Here is a 16,774-nt window from a genome sequence, read left to right on the forward strand (position 1 = left end):
GCAGGGGCGGATTTATGTATAAATTTTGGGTCACCGGAACTCGTGGTCATCCGACTAAACTCGATATATTACTTCTACAATTATTAAATCATATATTAAATTAAAACTTGTGGAACCCATTCTCAAGATGGCAGGATGGTTCACTGGTACAACTGCAAGATTTCAACACAGAGGTCGCAGGTTCGACTCAGGCAAACCCAATTCGCTTCAATTTATTTTTATTAACTAAAAACACGTTTTTCATTTAAAAAAAAGAAGAAGCTAAATTCTGAAAGTTCTAAAAGTCAAAGACTTCAAAAGTTTCCTTCTCACCCACTTTTCAAGTTCCAAGTTCCAACAATATTTTTCTTCTCTCTTCAAATTTGTTTTCTATTTTCCACACAAAGAAGAAGCTTCAAGTCTCCAACTTCAAGTCAAGAATTTAGAGAAATCATCATTGTCAAAGTTTAAGGTAATTTTAGTTTATGATTTCTCTTTTTAATAAACAAACTAACAAGATTAAAATAATATATATATATATATATATATATCACTTTAATTTTAGGGTTTCATATAAAAAAAATCTTGTCATTACTTATAATAGGAAATCATCAATAACTAAAGAATTGAATAGCTCAAACTTACATATTTTGCGGATGTAACTTGTAAGGAATGTGTTTCATATTATATTATAAATTTTGAAGGGTGTGATTCTTTTTTTTTTTAATGTGAAAGGGGTGTGATTCCCTTATTTTTTTAAGGGAAAATTACATAAGTAAAGGTCTTTTATTTAATAATTACCGTTTTTAAGTATACTTTTAATTTATTACCATTTTTGTCAACTTTTAGCAATAGTTACTTAAAACAATTTAAAAACAATTTTGTTCCTTTTCATGTAATTTTTAAACTAAAGCAAGAAAAGTGTTGCCCATTCGCTCATATCCTCTCTCTCTTTTCTTTCTACTCTTCTGTCCGAAAATTTTAGGGTTTTGTTGTTCTTTCTTCCCCATCTTTCAGCACAAAATTCTAATGGAAGAAGAAGGAGGAGCACCAAAATCGCCTAGAAGAAGTCCGCAGATACTTAGTGATGTTGGTACTTCGAATCAGAAAGTTTATAGAAGGAGTCGAATATGGGGTCAAGTTTCATCTCCTACTGATGAAGTTAATGACTGTCCCAATTTTAGTTTGGGAATCTCACAAGAATCGGGTGAGCAAAACAAGGGTGAGTAGAACAAGGAGTAGAACAAGAAGCAGAACAAAGGTAAAAAATGAGTTAAAGAGGTGAACAATGTGAAGAAATAAAAAAAAAGATGCGTTGATTTAGCATCTACGTCGAAGAAAATCGTGGACTGTGATGACGATTTTGAGGATTTACCTCCTCAATTTCAGTCAAAAAAATTGAAAAATAAAAATGGACCGGAGAAGAAGAAGCCAGTGAAGGATGCAAAAACACGAAATCGATTGCCCAAAAATGTCATTCTACCAGAGAGTAGATATCCGGTATGTGATAGTATTTTTCCTAGTTAGTTGTTGTTTTAGGAATGATTGTATACTGATTACTGCCTTTATTTTGAGATCTAGTATGTGGAATTCACCTTTAATTCAACTTTAGTATGTAGTAATACAATTTTTTTTAAACAGTCAAATATGAATGTGAGATATCAAGTTAGGATGCATAGTGTTGCAGTGCTTGCTAGTTTGAGATTGAGTCCTGCTGTCTTGAATCTATTAGTAGCTTTATATCTCAGGTTTAAGGGATTGTCATCTGAAGAAATGGCAGGAAGTGAATAGAGCAGGTTTTGCATTTGTTTGATTAATAGGGTCACCTAAATAAAGGGGAGGGATAAATAGGATTCTGAGTGCTAACCCTAACTAGTTTGGGATTGAGTGTCCTAGTGTCTTGAATATATTAGGAGGTTATATATCGGGCTCATAATGTTCTTCTTAAAAAGTGGCAGGAAGTAATATGACCAAATGCTTCATCATATATTTGAAGGAGGTGGGGTGTGTGGGAATCATGTACATGACTATTTCAATACTCTTCCAATGAAGAGCAGTGTTATAGCAGGAAGCTAGCAGTCACTTTGAATATGACATTTATGTTTTACTTAATTGCAAAATATCTCCTTTTTGTCCATTGTTTTGTCTAGAATTAGTGGGAGCTTGTGAAATAGCTGGTAGCACTTGTTCGTGTTAATTTGGAAAACAAATGGAAATGATGTGTAAATGAGAGGACACATCATATATTTTGGAGTGTAACATTGTTTCATGTTCTATCTGATCTTTTCTCCCACACTCGAATGTTTTGTTCCAATGGATAAAGTGGAAATGTAGGTTTAAATTGCTTTGGAAGTTGGTTTTTTTGATATAAAATAGAGCTTTAAGTGTATGACAACTAGATCATTGTTTAGGCTGCTTGTGTTGAAGTTGATAAGTTCTGGGTCTGGATTTTGGAACCAGAAGTGGTCATCGGTGTAATTCATCTTTAATTCAACCGATTACTACCTTGCTTTGATACATAGTATGTGAAATTCATCTTTAATTCAACTTTAGTATGTAGTAACACATTTTTAATTCATGTTTAATACATATGCAGGATCGTAAATTCTGGAAACATCCGGATGTTGTGTATATTTCGAGTAGGTGGTCATCTTACACTAATCATAGTGTCATTGACCAAATCAAACTATCTTTATTTGATAAACAACTTGAGTTGTTCAGGAATACATGTTTTGGTTACTTTCTTGACCTTCCAAAAGCAAGCACACAACTACAAGTTATTCATTGCCTTATAAATAGAGAGTTAAAACACACACTGGATGATGTGTTTGCTATTGAAATAAATAACAAAAAGTTGTTTTTTGATCTTAGAGAATTTGGAATAGTTACCGGCTTAAATTGTGTTAGTGATGGCACTTCTATCAATGTTCCTGATTCTAAATGTAGTTTGTTGAGTAGTTATTTTCCGAAAAAAATCACTGTTGCAAAGAGTCATCTATGTGCGTTGTTTCTAGCTAAAAAAATTCCTAGATGATGACTCAGCTGTTTCATTGGCTGTTCTCTTCTTCATTAATGATTTTTTATTTTCATATGAGGACAACGAATACCAAATTAGTAATAGAGATTTTTACCTTGTGGAAAGTGGACAATTCAATTCATATCCGTGGGGTTTAGATGTCTACAAAAAGTTGTCTGATTCTGTGAGACATGAGCTTAAGTCAACCCATAAATACTATAGATTGGGTGGCTTGCCTCTTGCTCTTCAAATTTGGATATTTGAGTGTTGTTCAAAAGTTGATGAAGATATAACTATTCGGGTTGCTGACTCAATTCCAAGAATCTTGAATTGGAAGACAATTGCCGAAAGTCCATGGAAAAAATATATTGAGAAATGTCTCTTCATGCCTACAAAAAATATGGTATTTGTACAAAGTTAATACATTTTATGGCATTGTTTAATTCAACTCAAGTTACTATATCTATTTTTATTTTGTTTATTTGGTTTTTCAGTTTGAGAACATAGTGGCTAGTGAAGATGAAGTATCTAAATTCAGGCTTCCTGAACCTCGTGATTACAATGCTGAAATTTTGAAATTGGAGCCTAAAGGATCAAGTCATGGTCTAGACATGTTGACTAATGAAGTTATTGAATTGAGAAAAGAACTTGTAAAGGTATATACAAACTTGACTTTAGGCTATTTTTTTCCAGAACTTTTATATTTTAATTTTTGTGTTATGGTTTAATATCTACTAGGTGAATGAAAATAACAAAGCACTTGAAGAGAAGATTGATTTAGGATTTAATCAAATCAAAGAATTTGTGGTGAATTCTAACAAACAATTATTGGAGGATATTTCTTTGTTGTTTGCTAAGAGTGGCGGTTACAGCTCTGTTATCAGAGAAGTCAGGGAACCATCTAAGAAGCAGGCTGGCGAGATGTTTTCGGGTGGATTATATTTCAATGGAGGTTTCTTTATATTTTCAATACATTTCTGTTATAGTCATAATATACTTTTAATACGCTTTTCTTATAATATGTGTTAATTACATATATAACATTCTCTCCCTATGTTAATGCATCTGTAAATGAATCAAGAGGGCACGATGCTCATGTTATGAGATCAAATCAAAATGAAGAATCTCAAGTGCTTAAAACTTCAGTTAGATTTGCTGACGTTGAAAATTTTGAAAGAGTGTCAAGTAAAATAGGTAATGAAGGGTTTTATACAAATATATTACATATTTCATATATGTTAATTCAACTCTCTTATTTTAAATGTTTTTGTTATGTACAGAGGAAGATGTTGCAGGAATTGCTATTGAAAAAGTTTTGTCAGAGGTTGTTGCTGATATAAATGGTATTAATTTTCTTCACTTCAAATAAACTTCTTTCATTTTATTTTAATAACATTATTAAAATATTTACTTTGCTTACAGTCCAAGAGGTTGCTGATGTGAATACAGTTGGGGCGCAACCTTGTGGTAATGTAGTCAACAAAGCCAACATAAATAAGTGTTGCATCTGTTGACTGTAAATTAATCAATATGTCTATTGTATGCAGATGCAACAAATGATTGTCAAAAACCTTTGCATACTCTTGATGATTTTATTTTTCTTGATGAAGATCTTTCTTAGATCAATAGGACTGAAGAATCTTATCTAAAGAAAAGAGCCCCTGTTGATCAAAACAAAAAAAAAGTGACACCGAAGAAACGTGGCAAAAAGAAAAATCCAGGAAAGTTAATAGCATCTCCCTACACACAACATTTCGAATCTGGAGGAACTTTATGTGTAACACGTCAGTTTTTTGAGACAAAACATCCTTTTTCATATGCAACTGGTGGAGATAATGAATCGAATTTGATCGATTCATTCATTAAGTGGCTTTATATGGGTACAAAGAAGAGGTAATTCATTTTGAAGTTTGTTGGTTAATTTGTTACTATTGAATAACTTACATAATTCATAATAGATACAGGTTTAATTCAATCTATAGAACTCTCTCGTTACCTCTAATTCACAATAGATACAAGTTTCTTAATTCACTCTTCTTTAGTTTCCTTAGTTACCTCTTTTTTATTTGTTGCTGTCCTGTTTCCGAGTATTTATGTTTTAATTTTTTTATGTTTTGATAGGGGAAAGACACCTTATACAGATGCTCTTAATGTTATCAGTCCAACATTTGAATTAGGTAGTTGTAATGTAGCAGAAAGACACTGGTTTTTCAAATTGGCACATTCTGGACAAGAATGGTGTGATGAGGTTAGTTGTATAAAGTTTAATTGGACGTCAATATTTGTTATTCATAACGCTTGCCATTCTAGGAGTCATACTACCTCTGCTGTTGAATTTCCTGAATGATTTGTCTAGTGAACACCTTTGTTTTCCTTTCCTTGGGTTGAAAAATTCTGTAATTTCTCTCTTGCCATATGAAGTAGATTATTGCTACTGCTCGTATCATTTTATACACTTAAGTTTCTATTGCTTTACTTGTAGCATGCATTGTAGCCCACTCCAGCTATTCAGTGTATCCTGTGCTAGCTGCTCCTATTGATGGATAGCTAGTTCAATAATTTATGCCAAATCACATTAGATTGAATAGCTGCTGATGTGTTTCAGATTCTGTATTATATAGTGAGCAAATTGAATCACTATGAATTCCCTATTGTTCCGACCTGTCCTTGTTTTTCAACACTTCTTTAGGTAATTAAGAGAAATATTTGTGACCAGAATGCTTGGATAGAGGTTAGAACACATTACACCAACTGTAGTCTCCTTGTGTAAGATAATGTCTTACTATCTACGTGTTTATCTTTCCCAACATTTTGTATATAAGTGGTTAACACTGACTAACTGACAACTTCTTGGAGACTAATTGAATCTTGTGAGAATTTTGTGAATCTTGTGTGTTGCAATATCACCTACTGAGTTTCTTGAGGTTAATTGAATGTTTGTTTCTTGAGACTATTTCTTTTTTACATTTCAATTCTAATTTTTTGCAGCATATTGATGTCATTTTCTATTATCTAAGAAAGAAAGGAAAATATGAAGTCAACAGTAATGTTCGATTTACGACTACTGATTGTGTGTTCAAGACGAAAATTACTACTTCTTTCTTTCAACTTTGTGATGCTCATGAGAATAAGAAGAACTATAAAGTAAAAGATTCTGATGATATTTCCCGGTATATATGTGGATGTCGTTTGTTGGCAAGTACTTCGTGGGATAAAGTGGATTATATTCTTTTTCCACTAAACATTAAAGAGGGTTGTCATTGGATTCTTGTCGTGTTTGATATTGTGCAAAGGTCTTTGGAGGTATATGATTCATTTCCGGCAAGGGATGGGGTGAATTTTGAGGTTAAAAATATTGTTGAGATGCTTTTAATTGTTTTACCATATTACTTGAGCGTGGTCAAGTTCTATGATAAGCGTCCTGAATTGAAGGCAACACCGAAATACAGTGGGATAGATGAGTTCGAGAAAATTGAGTTTCATTTCATAACTAAAGGTGTTCCCAGACAACAAGATGACTCGATGTAAGTATTATCAAATAGGTATTCTTTTTTGTATTAAGTAGATATTTTGATAATAATTTTATATTAAATTTTTTAGGGACTGTGGAGTTTTCGTTGCTGCATTTGCGGAGTTTGTAAGTAATGGCCAACATATTCTAAATCAACAAGTAAAGGCAGACATTCTCCGAAAGAGATTTGGAGCTATATTATGGGAATATGCAAGAAGGAAGCAAGTGAGTGACCTTCAAAGTGAAGACGAAAGACCGGAAAGATAAAGAAATATAGTTATATTAGTTAGTATGACTGTGTAAACTATATGGTGTAAAAACAGTTTGTAGTTAGTATGGCTATGAAAAACTATATTGGTCTATTCTTCACTTTCTGATTGCTTAGCTTTTATTGAACAAATATGTGCTGGCATACAATGGTACTTGCTTGCACGAAAGATATTTCTATTTTTCGTATTTGGGTATTTGCGGATCTCGTAATTAGGTGTAGATTGTACCAATTCGTATTTGGGTGTTTCAATAAAGATTTAACAACAATAAGGAAACTAAGCATTGAGGTAATCAATAGTTAAAATAAGAGATGCAGTTCCAACTAAATATTCAATGGGAATTTTAAGCAATTACTAAGTTGCATTTTATCGAATATCATTTCAACTATTTCATATCACATCTAACTATAAACATGGAAATATTTGACTAAACTGAATAACATGAGATTGTACAACTAAGAAAGCATTCCACTAAACTGAATAACACGAGATTGCGGAACTAAGGAAATCAACCATATAAACTTGTATTAAAAGTGTATTACAATGTATTAAAGTTGAATTAGAAGAGTGAATTAAGAAAAAAATTTAAACAAATAAGTAAGGAAACGACGAGAGAGTGTTTTATAGATTGAATTAAACTTGAATCTATTATGAATTAACCAAGAAAATCATGGTAAAACAAATTTTATTTCTTATTCTTATTCTTGATCATAAGGCCTAACATTTTTGCAAGTCTTCCTGTTGTGATCTTGTTGTCCACAGTTGCTGCATGTAATTTTCGCCTTCTTGAATCCATCATCTCTCAGTTGTGTATGTCTTTTATTTTTTGGTCTTCCCGGTGGTCTCTTTCCATGAGGTGGAAGTACAACCTCTTCAAGAACATGTGTTGGTGTGTTCCATGTGCTTTCATCTGGCAGGGGATCCATTTGAAACTGATATGTCAGCAATAAATTTTTTCTTGTATAGTAATAAGAGCAATATTTCTCATAACCAGTGTGCTTTATTGTTAAAACAGCCAAAGCATGTGGACATGACAACTCATCCAATTGAAATCTCCCAGATGTGCATGTATGTTGGTGAAGACAAACTGTGAATTGTGTAATACCATCAAGTAGCGTATACACATATTTATTTGTCTCTACAACCTATGGAAAGAAAAAAATATAATCAAGAGAGATGTTAGATATGAATCAGAAGAAAAAATATTAGCAAAAATAATTTACAGATCAAGCATACCCTTAATTTCTCTGATGTAGTTTTATTGCGCCGCAATATATTTTCATACTTTTTCCCAAGGTGAAAACCTGAAAATGTCGCCTTTGATCTATTATTGTTATTCCATTTCTGGACAAGCTGTCTCATGAATTTCAAGAGGTGTAAGACTATAAGAATTTTGGCATGTCTTGTTCTTGAATTGGCTGATTCTGCTATATTTGACGTCGTCATCCAAGTTTTGTTTACTTCAGCATGCACACGCGACCATTTGTTGTATCCAATGTTCAGTAAGTAATCTTTGATCCTCTTATCTATTTTCTCAACTATTGTCATACATTGATTAAATTCTGTCATGGTGTATGTTTTTGCCATAGAGTAGAACAACTCAGTTACCCTTTGCTGACTTTTTCTGAAGTTTTTCATTATGTTTTGCAGTAAGTGCCACATACACTCAAAATAAGGTACTTCATCATAGACTCTTGAAGCTGCCTTAATAATGCTTGCATGCCTATCGAAAACGATACACATCTCTAATCTTTGACCGAATGCGTCTCTGAATTGCTCAAAAAACCACCTCTAAGATGCATCATTCTCTGAATCAACAATGGCATAAGCAAGTGGCAGTATACTCCCTGCACCATGTACAATTTGTTTAATACAATTTTAATACATTTTTACTGCAATTATAATTCATTTTTAATTCATAGTTCAAAAATTCAATATAGAAAAGACTAGTATCATATTCGAAAGTCTCACCTGCTGCATCTAAGGTATTAGTGGTTAGTAGTGTCCCTTTGTATGCTCCTTTTAAGAAAGTTCCATCAACAACTACAATTGGTCTACAATATTCCCATCCCTTTATCGAGATGAACAAAGCTACAAACGCATATAGAAAACGATCATCCTTTGATTTGTGCAATCTTATATGGGAACCAGGGTAAGTTGCCTCTAGTATGCGAAAGTAGCTTGGCAACTTTGCATATGATTGAATTGGATCACCCCAGACTAATTCAAGAGCTGCTTCTTTAGCTCTCCATTCTTGCATATATGTGAGTCGCACACCATATTCAGCTAACATGTCACGTTGTATATCTTTTGGTGTGTAAATAACATCTGGTTCAGCACATTTACCGACAATAATACTCCCAACAACACTCTTAGTTGCTTGCCTTTTCGATAATGAATTATGTAGCAACAAACATGTGTGTTCACTTACAGATTCTCTAATCTAGAACATTTGAGATTTGTTCAAGCTTGAAGCTCGTAAACTCCAACTACAGTTTTCTCCTAAGCACTGTATCGAATAGCTGTTGAAAAAAAATTAATATACAATCAATAATTTAAAGTGACTTGAATTTAGGTCTTACCTGATTGAGCTTGATCTTGTTGTCTTGAATTGAAAATGCTTAAGAATGGAATGTCTTTTCAGTGCACTGGTGAGGACATATTTATTCTTATACACTTGATATTTCTCAAATAAAGAGTGATTGGGATTAACAATGATGCCTGGTGCTAATTCTTCTAGCTCATCAACTTCCTCACATGATCCAAAGCCAATTAACCCTATTGCTTCACTAATACCATTAAATGTATTAGAGAAGTATGAATTGTGTATAACCCTCATATCTTCTGAAGTGTCTGAACATAATAGTGGAATGAGTGTAGAATTAGTCTCCAAGTTGACTGGTTCAGTTGTTGTGACACACAAAGGGCATCTTGCCATATCTCGATATTCCTTTTTGGTTTCAACATATACTTTTACCCCCATATCATTATGAATTTGAATTGGAGGAGACCTTTCATCAATTTTATATCTAATTTCAACTTTACTTGTTGATGTGTCTATTGACACTTGAGTAGCAATTATAGAAACGAGGGTGGCAAAGTTTGATTCCGTATTTATCAACACACCATCTGCCAAGTAATTAATATATTTGTTGCTAGGATCCTATCGTCCATTGAAGTAAAGCAGCACAGCTAGATTAGTCATATTTTTTTTCTGCACATTGTTAAAAAGTGTGCAGATTAGTCTATTTTTCATTGCTTATGTAATGAATTCTCAGGTTAGCCTTTACAACTGTATCTAATTCAATTATTGTTCAGTTCAGCAAATGTACAATGTCAATGTTTCTGGGAGATATTAATACTATTATATAAAAGTCTATGGGGAGTATATACATCCTTCCAACACACAAAATTCAAACTGGTGTGATAAGCAAAAAGAAAATGGAAGCCAAAAAAATGAGCAACAAGAAAACAAAAGATAGATGAGCATTTTTATTGGGGTGTGAAAAGATCCAGAACCGAGGGAGTACATACCAGATATCCACACCCATAAGAGTCCTCACTAGTTGGGTCTTTGCAAAACATAAGAATCTGGACTAAAAGCTAAAGTGCCAGAAGGCAAGCACAAAAATAAGTTAACAGTTAAAGTGCCAGAAGCCAAACTCATACCACATAGAACAGATGACTAGAAATGCCAGACTCAACAACACCCCTGCCAGTGCCTGGTGATATCCAAATTGTAGTGCAAGCAAAAGTACCAAAATGGCAAAGGAATAGTGTGCACAAGGGAAGGACAAGGGATTAAACTTGTATTAAAAGTGTATTACACTGTATTAAAGTTGAATTAGAAGAGTGATTAAAGAAATAATTTAAACAAATAACTAAGGAAACGACGAGAGAGTGTTCTATTGATTGAATTAAACTTGAATCTATTATGAGTTAACCAAGAAAATCAATCAGAAGAGTGAATTAAGAAAGAATTTAAACAAGTCGTCAAATCATAACAAATTAACCAACAAACTGCAAAAATGAATTAAACTTGTATTAAAAGTGTATTACAATGTATTAAAGTTGAATTAGAAGAGTGAATTAAGAAAAAAATTGAAACAAATAACTAAGGAAACGACGAGAGAGTGTTCTATTGATTGAATTAAACTTCAATCTATTATGAATTAACCAAGAAAATCAATTAGAAGAGTGAATTAAGAAAGAATTTAAACAAGTCATTAAATCATAACAAATCAACCAACAAATTGCAAAAATGAATTAAACTTGTGTTAAAAGTGTATTACAATGTATTAAAGTTGAATTAGAAGAGTGAATTAAGAAAAAATTTGAAACAAATAACTAAGGAAACGACGAGAGAGTGTTCTATTGATTGAATTAAACTTGAATCTATTATGAATTAACCAAGAAAATCAATCAGAAGAGTGAATTAAGAAAGAATTTAAACAAGTCGTCAAATCATAACAAATCAATCAACAAACTGCAAAAATGAATTAAACTTGTATTAAAAGTGTATTACAATGTATTAAAGTTGAATTAAGAAAAAAATTGAAACAAATAACTAAGGAAACGACGAGACAGTATTCTATAGATTAAATTAAACTTGAATCTATTATGAATTAACCAAGAAAATCAATTAGAAGAGTGAATTAAGAAAGAATTTGAACAAGTCATCAAATCATAACAAATCAACCAACAAACTGCAAAAATGAATTAAACTTGTATTAAAAGTGTATTACAATGTATTAAAGTTGAATTAGAAGAGTGAATTAAGAAAAAAATTGAAACAAATAACTAAGGAAACGACGAGAGAGTGTTCTATTGATTGAATTAAACTTGAATCTATTATGAATTAACCAAGAAAATCAATTAGAAGAGTGAATTAAGAAATAATTTAAACAAGTCATCAAATCATAATAAATCAACCAACAAATTACAAAAATGAATTAAACTTGTATTAAAAGTGTATTACAATGTATTAAAGTTGAATTAGAAGAGTGAATTAAGAAAAAAATTGAAACAAATAACTAAGGAAACGACGAGAGAGTGTTCTATTGATTGAATTAAACTTGAATCTATTATGAATTAACCAAGAAAATCATTCAGAAGAGTGAATTAAGAAAGAATTTAAACAAGTCGTCAAATCATAACAAATCAACCAACAAATTGCAAAAATGAATTAAACTTGTATTAAAAGTGTATTACAGTGTGTTAAAGTTGAATTAGAAGAGTGAATTAAGAAAAAAATTGAAACAAATAACTAAGGAAACAACGAGAGAGTGTTCTATAGATTGAATTAAACTTGAATCTATTATGAATTAACCAAGAAAATCAATCAAAAGAGTGAATTAAGAAAGAATTTAAACAAATAATCAAATCATAACAAATCAACCAACAAACTGCAAAAATGAATTAAACTTGTATTAAAAGTGTATTACAATGTATTAAAGTTGAATTAGAAGAGTGAATTAAGAAAAAAAATTGAAACAAATAACTAAGAAAACGACGAGAGAGTGTTCTATAGATTGAATTAAACTTGAATCTATTATGAATTAACCAAGAAAATCAATCAGAAGAGTGAATTAAGAAAGAATTTAAACAAGTCATCAAATCATAACAAATCAACCAACAAACTGCAAAAATGAATTAAACTTGTCCTAAAAGGGTATTACAATGTATTAAAGTTGATTTAGAAGAGTGAATTAAGAAAAAAATTGAAACAAATAACTAAGGAAACGACGAGAGAGTGTTCTATTGATTGAATTAAACTTGAATCTATTATGAATTAACCAAGAAAATCAATTAGAAGTGTGAATTAAGAAAGAATTTAAACAAGTCATCAAATCATAACAAATCAACCAACAAACTGCAAAAATGAATTAAACTTGTATTAAAAGTGTATTAAAGTTGAATTAGAAGAGTGAATTAAGCTTGAATTAAGCAAGTAACTAATGACATGCAATCGAATTTAGACCTTCTAACCTTTCAAACTTCAAAACTTTTCAAACTCAACTCTTTGCTCGAACTTGATTCATCTCGAAATTGATCACGGAATACACATCGTTGAAGGTTAATATAGCCGAGAAAGAGAATTAATCTTGAATTAAGAAAGTAACTAGTGACATGCAATCGAATTTAAACCTTCTAACCTTTCAAACTTCAAAAAAATTCAAACTCAACTCTCTGCCCGAACTTGATTCATCTCGAAATTGATCACTGAATACACATCGCTGAAGGTTAGTATAGCCGAGATACAAAATTAAGCATGAATTAAACAAGTAACTAAGACATGCAATCAAATTTAAAGCTTCTAACCTTTCAAACTTCAAAAAACTTCAAATTCAACTCTTTGCTCGACTTGATTCGTCTCAAAACTGATCACTGAATACACATCTCTGAAGGTAGTATAGCCGTATTTGTGAAGAAAATTGTGAGTAAGAAGTGGCGAGAGAAAATCGCACCAACGAGAGAAAATCGCAGCGGCGAGAGAAAATTGGGAGCGAAAGATGGAAAGGACGAAGTGAATTTAATTTAATTCAGCCAAATTGTCATATATGGTTAAAAAAATAATGTTGACAAATATAGTAAATATTTTAAAAAAAGTATACAGGTAAGTGATTTTTCCTTTTTTTAATGTGAAAGGGGTGTGATTCCCTTATATTTTGAAATGTGAAAGGGGTGTGATTCCTCTTCTTTCTATGAATATGTGATTTTGAATGCAAAAGAGGCATAAGTCCTCTTTTTATTATGAATGTATGATTTTCTTATTGTTAAATGTGAAAGGAGTGTGATTCCTCTATTTTAGTTAGATTTGCAAGAATTGTGATTCCTCTATTTTATTTGAACTTGCATTGGTGTGATTCCCTTATTTTTAATTGTGAAAGATATGCGATTCTCTTATTTTATTTTAACTTTGCTAGTTAAATTTGTGACTAAGTTGAATAGTTATTTGAATTTGTAGGAACATTTATCCTTGAATATCTAAATAGATAAATTTTTTATTAAACAACCACGTTCTAGTAGCGGTCCATCTGTTAGTTCACATGTAGCTCCAAAAGCTCAAAGAGAGACAATTACACCTTCTTCTTCAAATGTTGATTGTATTCTTGGGGTTGGATCTCTCAAACGGGATCCCGGAGAAAGAAAACCCATCTTTGAATATGATTCTAATATTCGAGATGTTGTGAGGAGACATTATATTTTGATGGGGCCTTATCAATAAAAATTTCGTATATATCCTAAAATAACATTTGGGACTAGGAATCGGCAATTTAATCCTGAGTGGTTTAATGCTCCAAATTCTGCTTGGTTGGAATATATCATAGATGATGATGCTATATTTTGTTTGTGTTGTTATCTCTTCAAGAATGAATTTGAAAGTCGTGATAATGCGGGAAAATCATTTACACAAGATGGTTTTAATAATTGGAACCATGGTCCGAAAAGACTTCGATTGCATGTTGGTGAGGTGAATAGTATTCATAAAAAATGTTTGAATACGATGCTTGATTTTGTGAATCAACGTCAATCAATTCAATCTTCTCTTCATAAGCAAAGTGAAAAAACAAAAAGTGATTATCGAATTCGTTATAAATGCCTCAATCGATGTGGTAAGGTTTCTCCTAAGAAATGGATTGCCATTTTGTGGTCATGATGAGAGTGAAGATTCCGATTACAAAGGTTTTTTTCTTGAACTTTTGAAATTTCATGGGGTTAATCGTTCGGATGTGGAAAAGGTGATATTACAACATGCTCCAAAAAATGATATGATGATTTGTTCAACAATTCAAAAGATTGTGGATGCTTGTACTAAAGAAACAATTAAAGCTATCATCAAAGACTTGGATGGTGATTATTTTGGAATACTAGTTGATGAGTCAAAGGACATTTCACATAAAGAGCAAATGGCACTAGTTTTACGATATGTTAACAAAAACGGAGAGTTGATAGAAAGCTTTTTGGGTATTGTTCATGTGGGTGATATATCGGAAAGATCATTGCAAAAAATAATTTACTCTTTACTTTTGGATCACTCGTTATGCCTATCAAGACTCCGTGAACAAGGTTATGATCGATGGAGCTATTAATATGCAAGGAGAAAAAATTGGCCTAAAGTCTTTGATTTTGCAAGATGCTCCGTCTGCATATTATATTCATTATTTTACTCACCAATTGCAATTGACACTTGTGGCTCTTTCTAAAAAACATCCTGTAACATCGTGTAAGTTGAAATAACAATGAAGAAGCTGGAAATTTGAAATAGTCATTTTTGGAAAGAATTCAAAATCTGGAAATTTGGTAAAGTATGGGAAAAAATGAGTTTTTGGTCAACTTCAAACAGTCATAACTCCTAGGTCAGGATGAGTTAGGTGTATTTCCAGTTATGTTTACAAAGCTCTTGGAATGATCTTTCCAACACCGCCAAGTTTGCTCGATTCCGAGTTCGTATGAGTGAGTTATGCCCTTTGGAAGTTAGGTTGTTGGCTCAGGAAAGTTCACCCGAATTTGTAAGGGTATTTTGGTTTTTTTCCTAACCAATTCTTTTGGTTATATTAAGGTTTTAGACTGATTTTAAATCAGTTTTTCCTTTTAAAAAGTGAGAGTGAGGGTTTGTGAGTGAAGAGAGAAAGAAGAGGAGAAAGAGAAGAAGAAGCCAGATTCGTCAAAGATCGTCGTGGTTTTCGACGGTGGTGATCCCTAATAAGGTATGTGAGATCATAGTGTTGGGTTAGTTTATTCCCCCACACGCCAAACTCGTTTAATTCCGAGAAAAGATTGGTTGTGGTTGTGTTGTGGAATTCTTGTGGTTGTGTTGTTGAAGTTTCTTGTTTATTTGGTACATGTTTCCGGATGGAATTTTGAGTTGAATCGATTGTATATTGAGGGCTTTAATGATTCTAAGTGTTTGGGGCTGGAACCTTTGAAGTTAAGAAGGTTTAGAGTTGGAAAAACAAAGGAGAAAAGTCAGATTTTTCGGAGAAAAAGGCTGGGGCGTCGCGCCAGCCAGCGCCCCCCAACAGGAACTTTGAAGTTCCCTCCTTGGGGCGGCGCGCCATGCAGAGCGCCCAGTAGGCCCCTCTGAATTTTGAAGGCTGGCGCCCCACGCCTCTCAGAGCGCCAAGGACGCCAATTTTTCCCATTCTTTCCCCATTTTTTAATGCATGTTCCTTGGTAATGTACCTATGTTTTATAGTTGTTTTCAACACTCTAAGGTATGTCTAAACGTCAAGAACTCATCCATAAACATGAGATCATTACCCTTGAATCCGTAATCTAATTCGAGGAAAGTTCGGATCAAAGTCAAGTGAAGTTAGAGTCAAGTCTAGAAGTTAAGAAGCTAGTCAAAGCAAGTCTTCAAAGTTTTTCAAGAGTCTTTGTTGAACTTTTTAACTTCATTTTAAGGCTCAAGTTTCAAGTTGAGTAAACAGTATAGAGTTTCAAGTTAAGTAAAGAGTATAGAGTTGAGTTCATTTCTCAAAAGTATTAGGGAACTAAGTATTCCCAAAGAATTTTATAAATGTTTTTCACATTTGAGTAAGAAAGGAACTATGATTCCAAAAGATCCTTTGGGCTAGTTTTCAAGAAAAGGGAACATCGATTCCAAGTGAGCCTTTGGGCTAGCTTTTGAGCAATTATCTCAAACTAAAGAAAGATATGTTTAAAACACTTATGATCTAAAGTATTTTGGGAGTAGTATTGAGCACCAAATTGGGGACGTGAGTTCATATTAACTCAACTCTCCATAAGAACCATGTAGCCAAACATGGGAATTAACGGGTCATTCTTTTTAGATGATCACGTAAGATTAAGCTAGTGGATTCACTAAGTTAAGTAAGGTCCTATATCAAGGCAAGGTATAGGATGGTCCTTGGGCAACGTGAGGTAAAACGTTGTATCATTACTAAGGTTCATAATGGTGGTTGTCGGTTAAAGAATCTCCCATTAAAGTTATATTACTTTTATATAAGTAAAGTTGAGTTTGTTATTGCTTTG

The 16,774-nt window shown here is 32.5% G+C and overlaps 1 protein-coding gene and 1 pseudogene across 1 annotated transcript; one reads left to right on the forward strand and one right to left on the reverse strand.

The window, feature by feature from the left end:
- Positions 1 to 2,523: 2,523 nt before the first annotated feature.
- LOC125855505 (uncharacterized) lies at positions 2,524 to 6,860 on the forward strand (annotated as a pseudogene).
- Positions 6,861 to 7,954: 1,094 nt separating this feature from the next.
- LOC125854251 (uncharacterized) lies at positions 7,955 to 8,518 on the reverse strand. Its single transcript, XM_049533746.1, has one exon. It carries the CDS (start codon positions 8,516 to 8,518, stop codon positions 7,955 to 7,957), a length of 564 nt encoding a protein of 187 aa, XP_049389703.1.
- Positions 8,519 to 16,774: the final 8,256 nt, after the last annotated feature.

The sequence above is a fragment of the Solanum stenotomum genome, chromosome 2 (genome assembly GCF_019186545.1).
Source record: "Solanum stenotomum isolate F172 chromosome 2, ASM1918654v1, whole genome shotgun sequence".
Classification (NCBI taxonomy): domain Eukaryota; kingdom Viridiplantae; phylum Streptophyta; class Magnoliopsida; order Solanales; family Solanaceae; genus Solanum; species Solanum stenotomum.

Excerpts from the sequence above, each read along its gene's own strand:
- LOC125854251 (XM_049533746.1), bottom strand. The coding sequence starts at position 8,518 with ATGTGTATCGTTTTCGATAGGCATGCAAGCATTATTAAGGCAGCTTCA.